Source organism: Bos indicus, chromosome 22 (genome assembly GCF_029378745.1).
Source record: "Bos indicus isolate NIAB-ARS_2022 breed Sahiwal x Tharparkar chromosome 22, NIAB-ARS_B.indTharparkar_mat_pri_1.0, whole genome shotgun sequence".
Lineage (NCBI taxonomy): Eukaryota > Metazoa > Chordata > Mammalia > Artiodactyla > Bovidae > Bos > Bos indicus.
Window position 1 is genome coordinate 55,601,600 of NC_091781.1, and position 19,679 is coordinate 55,621,278.

The window sequence follows — 19,679 nt, forward strand, 5'->3', positions numbered from 1 at the left end:
AACTGGTATTAAATATTTTCCCCAGAAATGAACAGTTCACTTCATAGGCCAAAGTGAAGTACCCAGAAAACGAGGTGAGTTGAAGTTGTCATTTCCAAGCAACCAGCCCACTTCAAAATGTTTCTCTAAAGAAACTGAGTCTTAAAGATTTCCCTCAACCAAACCTTCAAACCCCTTCTTTCCCCTGGTATCTGTCCTTCCCCTACGAGTAACTTGCTAGGAATTGACAAACTCATTTGTCTTAGCCACTAACTGAGCATCCCAGGGCTAATCACACAACTCCAGTGCTTCTTGATCTTTAATGAATAGACAGTGGATGGAGTCCCTTCTCACCGAAGCAGACACCACAGTGCTCGGTATTGAGAACAAAGAGATGAAAGACAAAGGCCGGGCGCAGGTGGAATCTCAGCAAGAGGCAGCGGCTCGCTCAAAGGATGGGGTTGCGTGTATCTGGACCACAGGTGCGGCTTGGGGGTTGGCGGAAGACAGGATCCGGGCAATGGATGAGTGGAGGACAAGGCTGGAGGGCAGAGTGAGGGATCGTGGACGCGGGTCCAGAGGGAACACAATTAGAGGCGGCGTTGGTGAGGCCGTTTTCTTAGTGATGAGGCAGTAAACCGTCAGAGATCAGGCTAAGGGGAAGGGTTCCCAGGGCTCCTGCGACTTCTTCCTCTAGTCTTTCTTCCTCAGTGACCGCTCTTACTCTCTATCCCAAGTCTTGGTCTTCAGCAGCAGCCCGCTCCTCTGAGATCTAAACCCATACACTCATTTCAAAGTCCTTCAAACTAAACATACTTGAGACTACACTCGGGAAACTCACAGCCCGGGGTTGCCTCTCTCTGCAAGCGGCGGCACCGTCCCTCCAGCTGGAAATGCCAGAGGCTGGGGTCAGGCTGGGGCAGCCTCCCTGTTCTCCCCGCTCTGCCTGCTCCGCTGCTCCCATCCAGAACCACGTCCCCTCAGGCTTCTCTCCAAATCCAAGATCCACTCCCCGCCGCCCCCTCCCCCATCCCTGCAGTAACTCGGGTTACCACCACCCCTTGCCCTAACCACTGCAGGTTCACGCCCTCTCCTATCTCTGTTTCCTCCCAATTCGTCCACAAGCTACACACAAACCTTGCTCAGCCCGCCTCCTCTCATCCACCCTCCTACCCACGCCCAGGAGCACACAGGCCCTGCTGATGGCTCGCGCAGCACCCCATTCCTGATGGAGTGGGGACGTGGCACGTCTTTGAACCAAGGGATGAAAAACTGTAAAGGTTATAGAAAGAGTCAGCACCATAGACGCAGACTCAAACTAAGGACTAAAAGCTGTTCACAGGATGTGCCACCAGGGCAGCGCTGTGCGCCCATGCCCAGTGGGGCTTCAGCGGAGTGGCAGAAACAGATATCAGATGCCAGCCGGCTGAGCAGCGGATGGACAGAACACCGACCTTCTTCCCCGCCGCGACATGGATGGCAAGGAGAAGGTCTAATAGTGAGGACGAGAACACAAGGTTGAGGGGTGGGTTTGGGCTTCTTGTTTTAAAGTTGGGAGAGACGTGAGTGTGAGCAGATGACAAAGAGGGAGACCCAGAAGAGGAAGGAAGGAAGGGGAACCAGGAAAGACACCCATCACTGAGACGTCCCGGAGGCCAGAAGGTGGGGACTTGTGAGCAGCAACAGAGGGCTGGAGTTGGATCCTGAAGAGCCTGCAGGTGGGAAAGCCAAGGAGTCGTGTTGGTCTCTCTGCTTTCTCTTTAAATGGTGTCTAAGGATTCCTCCACCTCTACAGGAAAGCTCTCTCCCATTCTGTTAGACACAATATAAAACCACATACACTATCACACATGTGTGTGTGTGGATTTTATGTATTTATGTAGTGTTTTACCTAGCCTTCCCTGGTGGCTCAGCGGTAAAGAATCTGCCTGCAATGCGGGAGTCCTGGGTGGGGAAGATCCCCTGGAGTAGAGAATGGCTACCCACTTCAGTATTCTTGCCTGGAGAATCCCACGGACAGAGGAGACTGGTGAGCTACAGTCCATGGGGTCTCAAAAAGAGTTGGACACTACTGAGTGACTTTCACTCATGTTTTATACACACACACGTATATATAAGTAATGTGTTGTATTTAATATTGGACACCAGGAGTTATACTTGGTGTCTTTTCTGCTCATCCTGGGATTCTATTTCACTCCGCTCCTTTTCCCCTCTTTCTTTCTCCCCCTCTTTATTGATATAAAGCCTCTAACAGAAAAAGGGTTCTACCATCATCTCCAGTACCTGGTTTTAACTGTTCCCAGTTGGGAGTTCTGCAGGGTGGGGCTCGAAAACCTCACATAGGTTTTAGACGGAGAACAACTGCTATTTTCCGTCCCTCTTACCCTCCGCTCAAGAGAACGTCAAGCCTGGCACAGCTATTACATATTCCTTTAAGAAGCTGCCCGAGTCACTCTCCTGGGTGATTGTAAGCAATGACAAAGAGGTCAGTGCTTTTCATCAGGGAAATAAAACAAGGGTTCTCTGCGGGGTCAGCCAATCGTTTTTATCAGTGGCTCATCGGAAAAACAACAGCTGAAAAGGACACACGCTGTAAGAAAGGGAGAGGACAGGGGTACAGGAGAAAGCTGCGGACAATGAAATGGAAATTTAGGTTCGTCCCTTGTCACTTTAATCGGGCCGCCACCTAAGGGAAGATGTGCTTGTTTCCAGAGAGGGGAGGAGGCGAACATCCAGAGATGGGCACTCATCAGCTGTTCTCGGGGAAGCGGCGGGCTGGGTCCAGCTGGAGTGGGGGCAGTGTAAACAGCGCTCCAGAGCTTGGCAGCACACATCTGCATCAGGCCATTAAATTCTGGAATTCGCTCTATTAAAATCAAATCATTAGCCAAGAAGAATTAACAAGCAACGATTTTCATGCAAAGCAGACACAAACCAAACACCAAGAGCGATCCATATGGGTGATCCTTCTCCATTCAGCATTTCAGATGGTGCATAAGGCCGACCCACGACTGTTTCAGCCCTTGGTTGCTCGCTGGCAGCCCCGTCTATACAATGTCGAGCATTGTCTGAGCGCTCGAACAATGTAAGCTTTTCGCTGTTTATCTGAAAGTCCCTGGATCACCATCCCAAGAAACCTGGCGCTGCGACAAAGCTGACTTGTGACAAGTCTCAGCCCTTTAAGCAAATTGCTTATTAATTAACGCAGGACCGAAGTTTCTGTTTGGGTCCTAATTAAGCTACATACCTCCAGAAGTGTCCCTCCCTGCTCTGCACTCTCTGAAACTGAGCAGAATTTTTCTGACACACAGTTTTCCATGACACACGGATGGTGGAGGGTTTTAACAGGTGGTGAAGACTGTGACCAAAATACTGGCTGGAAAAAAAAAGATCAGTTCAGGCCAAAGCGTCACCAGGTCTATTAACAGCGGAGAAACAGGGGAGTGAGGAGGGCGGAGGGCACCTCCGTGGATGTTCCAGCCTGAGGTACCCCTTGCCCACCCGGGAGCAGGCTTCATTCACAGAAGAAAACCTCTTAGGACGTGGGCGCTACTTTAGAGGACCTCATACACGAGACACAAGAGAAGAATTACAGGAGAGTACTGAAAAAACAAAAACAGACAAAACTAAGCTAGGCTGTTTGGAATGGTGCAGATAGGTAGTTCAAAGTATTAAAGTAGAGCAAGTTGCGATTGTGATGACCTCTTGGGGTCAGGAGAAACTGTGCCTGGGGGACAGCTTGCAGGGAGCGACTGACTGTTTCTTCACCTGGTGATCATGACAAGGCTGGTTATTTTTTTAATTATAAACTACACACGTGTTTTATCCTCTTTCAGGTGTATATATGTTTCATAATAAAAAGTGTTGAGAGAGAGAAACGCAGAGACAGAGAGCAATCCAGAGGGACACAGAGACAGCCAGCCAGACACACACACAGAAAGATCAACCCAGAGACCTAACACATTCCTTAGCAGAGCAGAAACATTCCATACGTGTTTATGAGAATGGATGCTGGGTGACAAAGCACAGCACTGAATCTTCTCAACTCACTCACTAAATATACTTGTTTGTTATGTTTACAGACGTCTTTGCAAACAGATGGGGGTGAAATGTTAAGAGTTCGGAAAGATCATATAAATAGCCACAAATTAAAGACAACTTTAAGAAGAGATTTTCTATTTTATTTAGCGTAAACAAACATTCTTTCAACGGGCAGTGATTCACATGGTTAGGATTAAAACATATCCTGTACACAATACCCTGAAACTAAAACAATCTACAGAATTCTAGGAAAGAAAGAAAAAAAAAAGAAAAAAAAAAGGATCAGAAAGCAAACTGATGGAAACAATCCCTTAAAACTTAGGAGAACATGTACCATTTGGGAAGGCAGACAGCCAAACAGAAAATAAAATTTTCAAACTCTGCTTTTAAAATAAAGTGGGTGAAGTTTTTTTTTGGGGGGGGGGGGAGGAGGATGATATATGAGTTTATTGAAAAATAAAAGGGGAGGGGGGACTATTTTGTGAGACAAAAGTGCCCTTGCTGAGCAAGACTGCAGCTCAGCTCCAGTGAGAGCTCAGCATATACATAGAGACCACGCAGTATAAACCGTCACGGAATAAACATTCAGATACGCCGAGATCAAACAGACACGGCCAGAAACAAGCCCTGGTAAGGCTGGTGTTATATCCTGTGTACATGGAGAGGTGCTAAACCTGGATCTGATTTCTTCAGGACACAACCCACTTTTCTACAACACCCTCACAATAAAAAGCCGAACTGAGGAGGAGAGGTTTTGAATCTTTCTTATCTTACAGCACATTTTTTCTTTTTTTAAAAATCTGCCTTCAAGGCTGACTAATCCAAACACCCTGTAGGAACTGAAGGCCTGCAGACAATAGGGAAGGAAGGAGGGAGGAAGGAAGAGAAATCCGCCTTCCAAAACAAAGCTTGTGCGGGTTCCAAGAAACAGCCAAGTACAATAATCCGTCCAGAAGAGGGCAGGGCGAGGGGAGCTGGGAGGAAGAAGGGGTGGTCATCCCCTCCCCTCAAACTGTAACCAGAAGGAGGCCCAACTGGCCAGACCCTGGCCAGAGAGCTCCAGGGCTCACCTGGGCTTGTTTCCTTACCCAAGCTCCTCCCAGCCTCTCCCGGCTCTCCCCTCCTCCCCCTCACTTCCCCCCTCAATCCTGACCTTCGCCAACAAATTAAAAGGCATGGTAGAACGAATTTCCACAGCAAAACAGCTGCAGATGTCCCACCTCTGACACACCCCTGGGTGAAGCTGGTCGCTGAAATTCGGGACTGGGGACGAACCCAGCCACCGCACGTCAGCTCTGCCCTGTGCCCCTTTCCACTGGCTGGTACCCCATGCTCCTAAGTTTCCTGATGCCTCTGAGTTCATTAGACAAAGAACAATGGAAGCAGGACTCCATGAAACTGCTGCTGGTTAAGCTGGCAGAAAACAAAACAAATCCGGCGGTCGCCCAGCCCTGGGGCCCTGCTCACACCCCCAACCAGGGTCTCTCACCTCCGAGCTGTGTTTTCCTTTCAATTCCAGAAAATCACCTTAAATGCAGCCTGTGATGAAACCAGGGATAATTATGTTCTGAAACAACGAACAGCTTAAGAAAGTTCAGGAACTTAGAATGAATGCTCTTAAGCTTCCAGAATATCTCAAGATGCAATCTAGTCTTACTTTCTCCCAATATAAATCACACCATTAAATTAAAAAGGGGGGGGGGGGAGAATTCCTCTACCAAATTACACACTAATGGCTCTTAACCCATAATTAAAGTATCACTAACAGCAGCTTAAAGCCACAGCCAACCATGAGCACATTTATTAGGACCTGAGCTTTCAGCGCCGAGTAATTATGTAAATAGAACCACCAGCCATCTTGAGAAGAGTCCATGGTCAACCAGCTCCCTGTTCCCTTGAGGAAACTTAGGGAACTGGCATCTACACAGGGCCTCCTTTGCATGGCTGGAGAAAAAAAGTCAAGCAAAGCTCCGTGCCAGGGCAGCAAGGAGGGGCCAATGCCAACGGGGCTCCTCGCCTAGAGTCCTGGTTCCCACCTTCCCTGATCATGGCGACGGTGGAGGGGGGCGCGGAAGCGGTGGGGGGTTGGTGGGCAGGACGGGGACCTAGAGCAGCAACCAGTTTCGGAGCAAGGAAGAATCCAGGTCGGACTCAACCTGTTCATCACGCCCCGTGTGCGGCGGACTGTGACGGAACCCAGGACAGTCCACGCTCCCTCACACCAAGAGGGGTACGAGTAACTAACGAGGACACGCCACAGAACTTTGGAAACCTGGTACAGAAGAAGAACAGACCAGACAAAACCACCGACTGGGTCCACTCCTCCATTCAGTTCTGTTACAAACTTGCGGAATAATCTAGGACAGACAACTGACTGCTCAGGACCTCAGCTTCCTTGGCGAAAACAAGGCAAGGAACATCTAAGGCCCTGGGTAGCCCTGGAAATAATTAGATAATTAAAGAAGGAGAGACAGTATACAATTAAGTGCTAAATTATACAGTAACGACCACAATTGCTGATGGGAGAGATTTCGTGGCGTTTTGAGCCCATCGATTCCTGAGGGCCACGGGCCACACCAGGCGCGTGCCAGAACTCGGGATTATGACAGCGGTGACCAAGACAAAGCCCCGCCTTCAGGAGGCTTTCAATCTACGAGCGGTGCATTCTCAGGAGTTCAGAGGGGTAAAAAAACGAAGGCTCCTTTTCAGAGATAGAGGCAAAACGGGGATTCAGTGGGTACAATTTGAACATACAGTAGGAAGGGCGACAAACGATGAAATGGGTAACTGTTGAAGACTTCAGTAATAAACCAGAGCTTTTTGAAAAGAATTAATACCTAAGCCTAGTGTGCTAACAGGCGGTAAAGAATCCGCCTGCCATGTGGGAGACCTGGGTTCGATCCCTGGACTGGGAAGATCTCCTGGAGAAGGGAAAGGCTACCCACTCCAGTATTCTGGCCTGGAGAATTCCAGGGACTGTCTAGTCCACGGGGTCACAAAGAGTCGGACACGACTGAGTGACTTTCACTTTCAGTGTGCCAACTGGCTTATCACCAAGGAAGGTAGTTTCCAGAAGTCAGGCACAAGCAGAGTCTCCCTGCCTGATGACAATCAATGTCTCCTATCCCAACAGGCCCCCCCGCCGCCGACTTACTGTTTGTGGTTCATGTTTTTCCCCTTATTCTCTTTGTAATTATGCTTCCAGATTTCTATGGTGCAAGTCAGGTGCCAAGGAGCAGATCCCAAGCAGAGGGTCCTTATCCAAACTATCTGGATTACACCCAGAATGTGGGACTTTAGGAAGACCGTGTACGCTGTGATGCAACTGGCTAAAACAGACCTATTTGTCTATAAGTTGCTGGAGGTTGAGGAAAGATGGTGCAGACACACGGCTTATTTTGTGGAGTACAACACTAAAAAAACTAAAGAAAAGAGTACAACTGACCGAGGCAATAATGAACAATCAACACTTTTTTTTTTTTTAACTAAAAATTTTAAAAATTGGATCTGTCCAAGTTTCAAGAGATGTGAAACCTGCCTGGGCTGTAAGTGAAATCAAACACTGCCCACCAACTGTATATTCCATTTTCCGAATAACTTCCCTGGAACACAGATGGGTTTAAAATGAATATTCTCAAAGTGTTGGATTTAGAAGGAAAAATACTATTCCAGCTTTTCTTATTCCAGAAAAAAAAAAAATCTCTTCAAAGATGTATGCCCATCTTCTAAACACCCTTTTGGGTTCAGAGCAGATGTGTGCAGTGTTTATGCTGTGAAAACCACTAGGACATACACAACCCACTATAAACACCACTCAGATTTTGCTGTGCTTTTCTTCATTTCCTGTGTATTTATTTTGGTGTTAAAATAATGTTAACTTTCATAATAAGGAAAACAGCAGCAGATGTTTAAACCAAACAGACTATACAGCACATCATCCCACGTATCTACTCAACTTTCAAAAGGAAAGCTTCTTCCTCCTAATTAAGGAGGGGGCCCAGGAGACCACTCCTGAGTAGGGTGTATCCACTATACCACAGAGCAACCTGGACCCGCTTTCTGTACACTTTTCCTCACCACCTGCAGATATAAAAAAAATTAATGTGGTATCAATTTCCTAATAATCCCTATCGTCCTCTCCTAGGCTGATTATTATGCTTTGTATTGTTTTGAAAGTATCCTGTTACTCAATGACAAAGACAACCCCACAGAAAGTACCCGTAAAAGTTTTCCATTTCTTGTTCACCAAAAAAAGAAAAAAATTCTTTTACACTGACTGCAATCTGTTACTTTCAGGGGAAACAAGCCCCATCACTTACTGCTTAGACCACTCTAAACATGTCTGCCTCTTAAATGAGGGACTTTAGAAGCAGGATAATACCTAAAATAGCAGATTCAAAGAAGCAATTCACCAAAATTCACTTTCCTTGTACAAGTAGGATTAAAAGAAACCAAAAACCACAAAAAGAGGCAACTTTAAATATGTTTATCCAATAAAGTAAAAACAAAAACACAATGATTTTTTTTTTCCTTTAAGGGGAAAGGGTAACTTTTCCAGTGCTTAGACAACAGGCCTAAAGTTTTGTGTTTTTTTTTTTTTTAACATGGAAAACACAAGTGTATCCGGTAGCCCTCCCAAGTTTCTTCCATGTTTTCTTTTTCCTGAGAAATGCTCAGTTTCACTATAGGGCAAAAACATGGAAACTTCTCCCGCTGCATCAGATTTGCATGTGGTTACCAAAAAAAAAAAAAAAAAAACAAAACCCAAAAATCCAAACAAACACTTCCCCTGCCCGGCAGAATTCCCCCGGAGTGTCTCCAACTACTCAATACTCAGACCATTACCACGTTTTCAAATCGCACGTAGATAATGTTCCAGGAGATTAAGAAATCGCCTTTTCTCTTCTTACTACTAACAGAGACAGCTTGAAATACTACCCAGCAGTGGGGAAATACCTCACAGTTTAGTAGGAGGTAATAAACAATAAGAATTCAGAGGGTTTCTTTTTTTTTTTTTTAATTTAGCTTACTGGTTGGTGGGTTGTGCAATCGCTTGCTTCCACAAGGGAATGGAGTGTGGAGGGAACATCCCTCAATGTCAGAACCCTCCCGGAGCTGTACAGGAAATGGGAATTCAGACAAAGAGCCAGTCTGTGCTCCATGACATGGGTGCCCTTCCGGGCCCCCGAAATGAATAGAAGGAAAAAAAAAAAAAAAACTTCATTGTTTGGGACAATCGCTCCCCAACACAAAAATTCACTGTAACTTTCTGTTCCCCTCTAGCTGCACATCCCAAGCGCTTATTGGCTGTAGGAATACAGCAAGAATACTGTACAATAGACGGTGTATGTTTAAGTATCAAAGCAAAAAAAAAAAAGAGAGAGAGAGAAAGAAAATCCGACATGTTTTAACTTTTTGCTTGGGTCCTAGAAGTTCTTCCTCTAAAGAAAACACCAACAGACTCCAAAAAAAAAAAAAAGAAAGAAATACATCTTTCAAGAGTTTAAAGTGTAAGGAGTCACGAGGAAAAAGCCAAGGTTTTAACAATGTATATATTTCACCGCCTCCCGCCCCTCAGCCCTCTCCAATGTAACCCTGAAGCCTAAGAGACACAAACACCACTCTGTTCGGAGGAAAGCGCCGCTTGCCTTCCAGAGCACCCTGAAAAGTCCCAAGAAATAAGAACAAAACGCACAGAAGGCGATCGGAACCGGGAGAGGAGGAGTGGCCTTGCCCAAAAACCAACAGGGCGGCAGTTCTAGAAGGGACGGTCTCTACCTTCGTAGCACAGAATGCCGATATTGTTGTTCATGTTGTCCAAGTACTGGTAGTTCAACAGGTCCATCTTCATAAATAGCATTGATCGGGCTAGCACAGAAAACCAGCTCTTTGCTTGCGCCCCCCGGGGGAAAAAAAAAAAAAAAATAGTTTCCAAAGTCAACTACGGCTGAGGAGCTCCCGGCTCTCCTCTTTAAAAAACTTCACAGAAGACGGAGGCCCGGCCTCGGATCAAAACAAAATCAATAAAACTCCTTAAAAAGAAAAAGAGAGACAGGCACACCAAATCGAACTTGCAGAAAGAAAACCCTTCGAGGGCTCGTGTGCAGACGGTATGCGTCCTGGATCGTCAATCCAGCATTTATTTTAAAAAAATGGAAAAGAAAAATCGTTTTCAAAAGCCTAACGTACGGGGGTGTCTTGCAGCGGAGAACGGGGCGAGGAGGGGCAGCCCGCGGCCCATCTCCCAGGACAAAGCCGCGCTCGCGCCGCTCACAGCCCGCTGCGAGTCCGCCGCGCCGACACGCCGGCTATGCCTGGAATGACTCGAATGCGCACGGCCGGCCTCCTCCCGGCGCGCGGAGCATGCTCACTGGCATCCCCGGGGCGCCGCGAGGGGCAGGATGCTCTCTGCACAGGCTCCGGCTCTAAATGGAGCGAGTGTTTGCAAGGAGAACGAGAGGAGGTGGAGGCCCGGGGCGGGCAGGGGGTAGGGGGGGTCCCCACACTTGGAGGGGCCCAGGGCCGAACGTCTCTGGCCAGGAAGCCGCCCTACGACTTTGCAACACCAGGGGAGGGAAGAGAAAACCCAGGAAGTCGCCTTTTTTTTCCCCCTCCAGGAGCCGGGTTAAAAAAAAAAAAAAAAGAAATCCATCATGGAAGCAAAACTTCCGTGGAATTTAACTCTGCTGCCGCTGCACTTTTGGGTTTCAGGAACCCAAACGGCTTTGCTGTGGTACACAGACCACGCTTTTTTTTTTTTTTTTTTTAATCTTTTTCTTTTTTCTTTCCTTCTCTTTTAAAAGTTGTTTTACAACTTTGCATTTACACTTTACATATAACTTCTCTCATAACCATCATAACAGCTCACATAAATAGGCCAGGGGTGGTATCACCTTTTTACAGCATCGGAAACTGGGGCTCAGAGGGATTAAATAATGGTCTATGGCTCCCAAAATAGTTAGTAGAACTACTTGTAGAGTGTTTTATTCCCTAATATTATAACCTTCTAAAACACAAGAAGCGGGGGGAGAAAGAGAGAGTTTAAGGAAGTTAAGACTTTAGATACAAAATAGAAAGCCTAAGGGACATAATGGGTAGGAGAGATGAAAATTATTTTTGTTTTGCACATAACAAAGCTGTTCCATCTGTGTATCGGAGGCTAACTGAGTATCATGCTGCCATGTCGTCTGTCTTGGTAGGACCTGGACCTTAAATGTCACATTCAGACAAGTGATGCCCAAAAGCTGTTTACTGAAATCAGTAAATAACTGATGTTCAGACTCTTCAGCACATGAAGATCATGCTAGCAAAATAAAGGGGAAAAAAAGTTTTCTCTCTGGAGATGGCAGCTAGCTTTTGGCACCATGAATAGGCTAGTTAAGTCACCATGAGAAGTGTTTCTGTACTAATATTACCATATCTGTTTGGAGATTTAGAAAATACCAAGGGATGTGCTATATTGTAGACCAAGACCTAACACTAATACTCTAAAATAAAAATTGAATAAGTAATTTCAACAGCTTGTGTGTTAAAAGATTAGCAACAGCTGCACTTGGGGTAACAGGCATGTTTAGGACAAGTTATGTTAATTGACTCTTATTTGGAGATAAATAGGACACCCGGTAGATTCGCCATCGCTGCTGCAACAGTGTAACTGGAATAAGGGCAGGTGAAGTAGGCAACAGAGGAATCAACATTTCACGAGCTTTACTTTCTAAGGCTATTTATCTACACTAGATTATATATCTAGAATCTGAAAAATAGGTCCATCGTCAATTGTAATTAAAATACTTGATGGTACTTCATGGAGAAGGTCAGAAGAAAACTCGTGTGGCCTCTCATATACACATCTGATTTATATTATTGTACTTAGTACCTTTAGGTACAGAGTTGGGTTCAACTGACAGTTTTTGTTTGGATTCAACCTTGCAGGTGATTCTGGAAAACAATTATGGTACTACCCTCTTTGATATCAGTTCTCAATCGTGCACACCACACAAGAGAAAGCTGACGGGCACATTAGAATCAGGGCCCTGATCCTGAGGGTGCAGCCCAAAATAATCTGAGGAGCTGGGGCCCGGCACTGGGGTTGCTTTTAAAGAGTCCCAGGCAGTTCTGTCATGCAGTTGAAAACCAGCGCTTTTTTCTCAGATGGAAAAAAAAAAAATCACCTGCTTTCAGATACTTCGATTTAGATACTTCATTTTATATACTTATTTTGAGAAGAAAAGTTTTCGTTTTAAACCACGATGATTGAACCAGATTCAAACAATCCAGTGGTAAAGGTATGAGTAAAATATTTAGCAACTTCGCTTTAATGATTCAGCGTCACCGACAATGTGGTCTCAGTCTCCGAGAGGCAGCCACTCATGTGGACACAGGTCCACAAGCGCAGCGTGAGCTCTGTTTGGAAGAATGAGCCATGGGAAAAAAAAAATATATATCCCCAGTCCTCATGGTGTCTGTTCCGCTGACCAGTGTGGCCCTGCTCAGAGAAACACAGAAGAGGTGAGGGAACAGGCAGACACTTCTATAGCAATCCGGCAGAGTCACCTCACTTCCTGCAAATCTTCAGACAGTCTGAGAAGCCCCGTGCTGGAGGGCGGCGGTCATACCTGCCGGTTCTGCAGAGCAGTCAGTCCCCTGTGCCTGGCCCTGTCCCAGCCCAGCTCCCCGCGTCTTCTGCCTTCTGCTTCAAGCATGGAACTACCCACAGCGACACTCAAAAACCGTGTCATTTCATGTCTCCAGGCACATGCTGCCTTTTTGTGAAAGGCTCTTCCAGCCTGTCTGCCAGCAAACACCTGTTCTTCCCTCCAGACTTAGCACATGCCTCTTCTGTCCTGCAGGACCCCTGTCCTCCAAGTCCTCACTCCCCGCTCTGTGCAATCGCTTGCCCACAGACACGCTTCCATCCAAATCAAGCCTAGGCTTTAGAAACCAGGGCCATGCCTTCTGCATCTAAGCACGGCCACTCGTGCAGGAGTCTGGCACATGGCAGCCCTCAATAAATACCACATCTCAAAGGCAGACCCTACTTCCTACTCCTTACTCCCAGCGCACACTGGATCATCTAACTCAACAATTCTCAGACTGGAGTCTGTCAGCATCTACTGGGGACCAGTCCTCGGATATGAGGAACACTCACCTAGATTCTGATCAAGCTTCAGGTTATGGTCAACACATCCATTAAGAAATCCGAGCACTGGAAAATGTCGATGCTTCTCAGGTTCATTCACTGACTCATACTGTCATAATTAAAGGATCAATGCGCTTTCCAGGTGGCTCACTGGTAAAAATTCTGCCGCCCAAGCAGGAGACATGGGTTCGATCCCTGGGTCGGGAAGATCCCCTGGAGAAGGAAATGACAACCCGCTCCAATACTCTTGCCTGGAAAATCCCCTGGACAGAGGAGCCTGGCGGGCTACAGTCCATGGGGTCACAGAGTCAGATGTGACTTGGCAACTACACAGCAGCAACAAACAATAGAAGTATCAACAGGATTGTTCTTAAGGAAACTGGAAGGATGGTTCTAAATTTTATCCACAGAAAATCAGGTAGAAGGTTTTTTTTTTTTAAGGATGAAGAAATATGATCTATCAGATGCTTAAAACATAAAGCTATTGTATAGCATAGGAAACTATAATCAGTATTTTGTAATAACCTATATGGCAGAGAACCTGAAAAAGAGTATACGTGTGTGTGTATATGTAGGGCTTTCCTGGAGGCTCAGCAGTAAAGAATCCACCTGCGACACAGGAGACGCAGGTTCAGTCCAAGTCAGTGGACCACTGTCCGTGGGTTATAAATATATATGCATGTGTCTAACTGAATCACTTTGCTGTACGCCTGAAACTCACACAAAACTGTAAATCAACTACACTCCAACAAAAATAAACAAACATAAAGGAAAGAACACTTCCAGGGTGGAACTGTACACAGAATAAGAAACACGAAACACACCGTCATAGTGTTTTTACTGTTAAAAAAAACTTTAAAAGCTGTCTGAAAATGCTCAGATGAGATCTAACTTGGAATGGGGAAACATTTTCTATGCCTGAAAAAATTAAATCAAAGAAAGATGTCACAGAGGAAACCGCTGAAGAATTTGAATATGTAAATTTTGTTTTTTTACACCTGAAAACGCCAAAGCCAAACAGAGAGGCAGAACAGAAAACAGAAAAATACACCTGTAACATATACTATGGTGAATGAGGAGACCTTTTCTTGGTATATAAAGCATGTTTGAAAATAGAAAACCAGAAAAAAATCTAATCTTAAAAATTATTTTTAAACAAGCAAAGAACACGAGAGACAAAGGGCAGTATAGCTTTAAAAAGCCTATTCGATCTCAATAAAATATAGGAAAAAACACCAGTTTTAAACAAGTAAGTGATTTTCCATCTGCCAGATTAAACCAGCAACAAAGACATTTCAATCGTATCTAACGCTGGTGAGGTGAGCTGCCCCCGGAATCTGTGTTGGTGCTAGTGAAAATGTAAGCAGGCAGTACCTTTCTACAGAGCAGTCCACAAGAATTACATAAAGCTGCTTATCATGCTTTCATTTACAATAGTGAAAGCTTGAAAGCCAGAAGTCCAAAAATCGGGGAATGCATGAAAATTGTATCAATGACAGAAGAGCATGGAACCACTATAATTCCTTCTAAAATACATAATGACAGGAAGATAACAATAGACTCAAAACGTGTGATAACAGAGCTACACATATTAACTGAAAACAAGCAAATAAAAACAATATAAAAATAGTAGATACACTAACACCAATGTTGCTTATGTATTCATAAGTATACACATGCATACAGAAAAAAATAATACACACAGATGTATTTAAAAGATTGGGAAGCGCACCAAGACGTTAGCAGTGGCTATCTTGGAGGTGTGGGCATTTGTTAAAGTTTCCTGCATTTCTAAATTACCCACAAAGACTATATTTCTCATATAATCAAAGTGAGGGAGAAGGAAGGTCCTCACTTTTAAAAAAGCAGGCTCATGATGAGAAAATACGCCCTGGTGAAGCAAAAGCAACGGATCAATTATATCTAATTCTTAACACCATGGTATGTCCTTTGGATTTAGATTTAACAACTAATGACTAAAAAATTCCAAACATGTAGAACTTTGCAAGATTTAAAGATGTTTATGATGAGGTATCTGTCCTAAAGAACAGTCTACAAAAGGAGCCCGTAAACAAAAAGACAACCCTCAAAATGGGACAAAATATTTGCAAACGAAGCAACTGACAAGGGATTAATTTCCAAAATAAACAGTTTATGCAACTCAATATTAAAAAAAAAAAAAAAATCAAAAGAAAAGGGCCGAGGATCTAAATATACATTTCTCCAAAGAAGACATGAGCACACATGTGTGTGTATGGGTGAGTATCTGCACTTTCTCAGTCGTGTCTGACTCTTTACGACCCCATGGACTGTAGCCCACCAGGCTCCTCTGTCCATGGGATTCTCCAGGCAAGACTATTGGAGTGGGGTGCCATTTCCTCCTCCAGGGGAATCTTCCCAATCCAAGATTCGAACCTGGGTCTCCTGCATTGAAGGCAGATTCTTTACCCACCGAGCTACGAGGGAAGCCCACAGTACAGTTCAGTCGCTCAGTCGTGTCCGACTCTGCAACCCCATGGGCTGCAGCATGCCAGGCCTCCCTGTCCATCAACAACTCCCGGAGTTTACCCAAACTCATGTCCATTGAGTCAGTGATGCCATCCAACCACCTCAACCTCTGTCGTCCCCTTCTCCTCCTGCCTTCAATTTTTCACAGCATCAGGGTCTTTTGCAATGAGTCGGTTCTTCCCATCAGGTGGCCAAAGCATTGGAGTTTGTCAATACTCCAACATCAGTCCTTCCAATGGACACTCAGGACTGATCTCCTTCAGGATGGACTGGTTCGATCTCCTTGCAGTCCTAGGGACTCTCAAGAGTCTTCTCCAACACCACAGTTCAAAAGCATCAATTCTTCGGCGCTCAGCCTTCTTCACAGTCCAACTCTCATATCCATACATGACCACTGGAAAAACCATAGCCTTGACTAGACAGACCTTTGTTGGCAAAGTAATGTCTCTGCTTTTTAATATGCTGTCTAGGTTGGTCATAACTTTGCTTCCAAGGAGTAGGCATCTTTTAATTAATTTTATGGCTGCAGTCACCATCTGCAGTGATTTTGGGGCCCTAAAAAATAAAGTCTACCACTGTTTCCCCATCTATTTGCCATGAAGTGATGGGACCAGATGCCATTATCTTAGTTTTCTGAATGTTGAGCTTTAAGCCAACTTTTTCACTCTCCTCTTTCACTTTTATCAAGAGGCTCTTTAGTTCTTCACTTCACAGTACAGTGGTATATGTCAGTTATATCTCAGTAAATCTGGGAGGGCTGAGGAAAGCAGCCTACAAGGAGAAACTCCCTGTACTTTAAACTTTCAGGGAACGTGGACCTGTTTATTATCCACTAATTATTTCATGTATCAGTATTGGGAGAAAAGGAAAACCAACCTCCCCACAGCATAAAATAAGGGCTCCATAAATGTTCATTACGGCAGTGTCTCAGCCTCTTTATGGAATAATGATGGAAAAATGATGACAGAAGGAAGCCCAGGCTAATTACTAGGTTAAGTGGTTCTATTTGCTAGAAACTTGACTACCAGTATAGAATAGCAGCAGCAAAACTGTGAGCTGCCGCATAAAAGCCAAATGATCAAAACCACTCTCCAGACACTTATTAAAAAATAAAATGCTTTCATTAGCACACTTGCTGAGCAGGGAAGATTTCAATGTCAAGTCTGACAATAATTTCTTCAAAGACACCCCAGGAAACGTAAATAACCCGACAGGCTCCTTGGTTCCCGCCCCCACCTCAGTGGATTCCACTCCTCTCCTCTTTCCAGAATTCTAAGCAACATATTTAACTAATGCTTTCATTTTAAAGTTTCTTTTTCTCCTTCCCACACATTTATTTTTTTAATCACTTCAACCCAATAGGTGGATAATAATCAAAAAGACTCTACCAAATGAACAAAGCAAGTTGATCGTAATAACTTGGTCTACAGTATCAGTTAACCAAAAAGTTGGATGTGCAAAACCACCATGTTAACAGCATGTCCGTATCTGTACATACATTCTTCGGTATAGTAAGAACAGCAACAACATGCTGGTGATGATGATGTTCATGAAATGCTTCACTGGTCAAAGTACTGTCATTTTTTATGTTACTATCAATTCATATGACAAGGTGGTGAGAAGGGAAAGCATAGAAGAGGGCTTAGGTAAAAACAAACAACATTGAGTGGTAAGAAAGGAGAGTTAAGGAACCAGACTTTCTTTTCTTTTAAATACCGTTTAGAATACAAAGTTCTGTGGCCCCTCAAAGGCTCAGTTAAAAAAATCCCACCTCCCACAAGAACCCTGGTTAGCTAGGCTTCATCTCTTTATTCCACTGTTTCTTAGGTTTATACTTGCACTTAATTCTAAAATAAAGCAGATGATGAGATGATGTTTGCATCTCTCCTCTACCAGATTATAACGACTGCTTCGCCACTTCAACAGTGGCTCTTCAACAGTATAATGTTGAATTAAAACAAAACAAAACACATAGACCAATACGAATATATGTTATTTTCAAACACCTCACACATCAAGGATTTGGACCTGAATCATTACTTTCTGTTAGATTTTCTCTTAAAGAAACAATTCCTAAATGTATCACAAAACATTGCTTATTTCTCTAACTTGGAGTTGCTCACACTGAAATGATGATGGCAAGTTGGCAATGTTTTGTCAAAATTTTTCACAATAGCAAATGCCATTAAGCTGTATGTCTTGACCTTTACTGTTTATTTCTAAGCTAAACACTCTCAACTTCTGTTAAGTATAACTAGATAATGTACTGTAATATAATGGGATTTAAACACAAATACATATATCTTTTAAAAAACTTAAAATGGTTCTGTGAAACCAGGATTTAAACTTTCAATACAACAGCACCCTCTAGGGGTGAGTATTAAGTTGCAAAGACAATTTTGGGAGAGCAAACCGCCTGATTTCTGAGTTTAAACACAATCAGCCTCTTAATCTAAAAAGTCACAGTACATATCTTTTAACAAACAGTTCCACTCTCACTAAACTTGGAAAAAATTAAAATAACATACTAACAAAAACCAATTCACTTGATATCAAATGAGTGACTTGGAAATCTGCTTGATGAACATTTTCCCAGGCAGCACTAGTGGTAAAGAACCCGCCTGCCAATGCAGGAGAGATGAGACGTGGGTTCACTTCCCTGCAGGACAGCATGGCAACCCACTCCAGTATCCTTGCCTGGAGAATCCCATGGAAAGAGAAGCCTGGCAGGCTACAGTCCATAGGGTCACAAATAGTTGGACACAACTGAAGTGACATAGTTACAAGATAAAAATAGCATTTAAAAGTGCAGACTGGGACTGATGTTTTAAATAAATCAGACTAAACCAGTACTGAGGAAGAGAATATAATTAATTAGAATTCCCTGTTTGCCCAGTGGTTAGGTCTCTGTGCTCTCAACTGCCAAGGGGCCCAGTTTTGATTCATTCCTGGTCAGAGAACTAAGATTCCACAGGCCGTGTGGCACCGTCAAAGAAAATACATTAAAAAATTTAAAAATTAATTAGCATTCTCAAGAAAGGAGAAATCTCTTGCTAGTTTTAAACTAGTGCTTTATATGCTTGAAACAAATGTTTCCTTATGAGCAAAAATGATTATTTTAGTGGTTTTTCATTATTAAAATTTAGTTCAGTAAATCCCAAAGAACCATCATAAAATATTATTCCGATATTAACATTCTCACAAATTATCCACAGACATATTCTTGCCAGGTTGGGTAGAACTAACTAGTAAAAACAGGAGAAGTCCAATGGAAGAAAAGTCCTAAATATTTAATATCTGAAGGTCAATGTTCGTGATAGTTCCACTTTCTGATTCAGTCTTCACCTAGCAGTTTAATTTGCCTTCACAGTATTTCATTCACTAAGCACCTTTTTCTACCTCCAGAATTACCCTTTCAACCAATTAGGTAGGATCCAGTCCAGAAGAGACACCATACCTGTTTTGATGGAGAATTTTGGTGCCTCTGCCAGCAACTACCCCACGAGGTAACTTCTATCCTAATATTTAAGGGCATTTGATCAGTTTGACCACTTAATACAAATAGAATCATGTGGTATGTACTTCTGTGTGATTAAATTCTTGCAGTCAATTTTATATTTATGCATGTCATCCTTATTTTTACATGAAGGTGAAGAGCCACCCTTTTCATGGCTATGTAGTATTCCAATGCCCTAACAGACCACACTTTGTTCTACATTTGAGGAACATTTAGGTCGTTTCTCCACGGAGGATGTTATAAATTGTGCCCCCCTACAAATATTCTAGTCCCCGTGTTTGGTGAGCATTGACTGCATTTCTGTAGCACATGTATCTGGGAGTAGATCCATTAGGTCTTACAGCAAGCATACGTTCAGTTTAAGTAGATACTGTCAAACAGCTTTCCAAGCATTTGTGCCAATTTAGACACCTGCTTCCCTGGTGGCTCAGTGGTGAAGAATCCACCTGTCAATGCAGAAATCGCAGGAGACACTGATTCGATCCCGACATCGGG

The 19,679-nt window shown here is 44.0% G+C and overlaps 1 protein-coding gene across 11 annotated transcripts in view; it reads right to left on the reverse strand.

Moving 5' to 3' along the window:
• The window catches only part of VGLL4 (vestigial like family member 4), a 156,550-nt gene that overhangs the window by 62,689 nt on the left and 74,182 nt on the right, over positions 1-19,679 (reverse strand). The window contains exon 1 of one of the 11 annotated variants that reach the window (XM_070776872.1): positions 9,799-10,371. The exons of 8 other annotated variants lie outside the window; for them this stretch is intronic. In XM_070776872.1, coding sequence (XP_070632973.1) covers positions 9,799-9,880 — 82 coding nt within the window. In that variant the 5' untranslated portion in view covers positions 9,881-10,371. Of the gene's footprint in view, positions 1-9,715; positions 9,736-9,798; positions 10,372-19,679 lie in introns of those variants that run through there. 2 more of the 11 variants (XM_019984602.2, XM_070776879.1) reach the window with 2 other exon arrangements.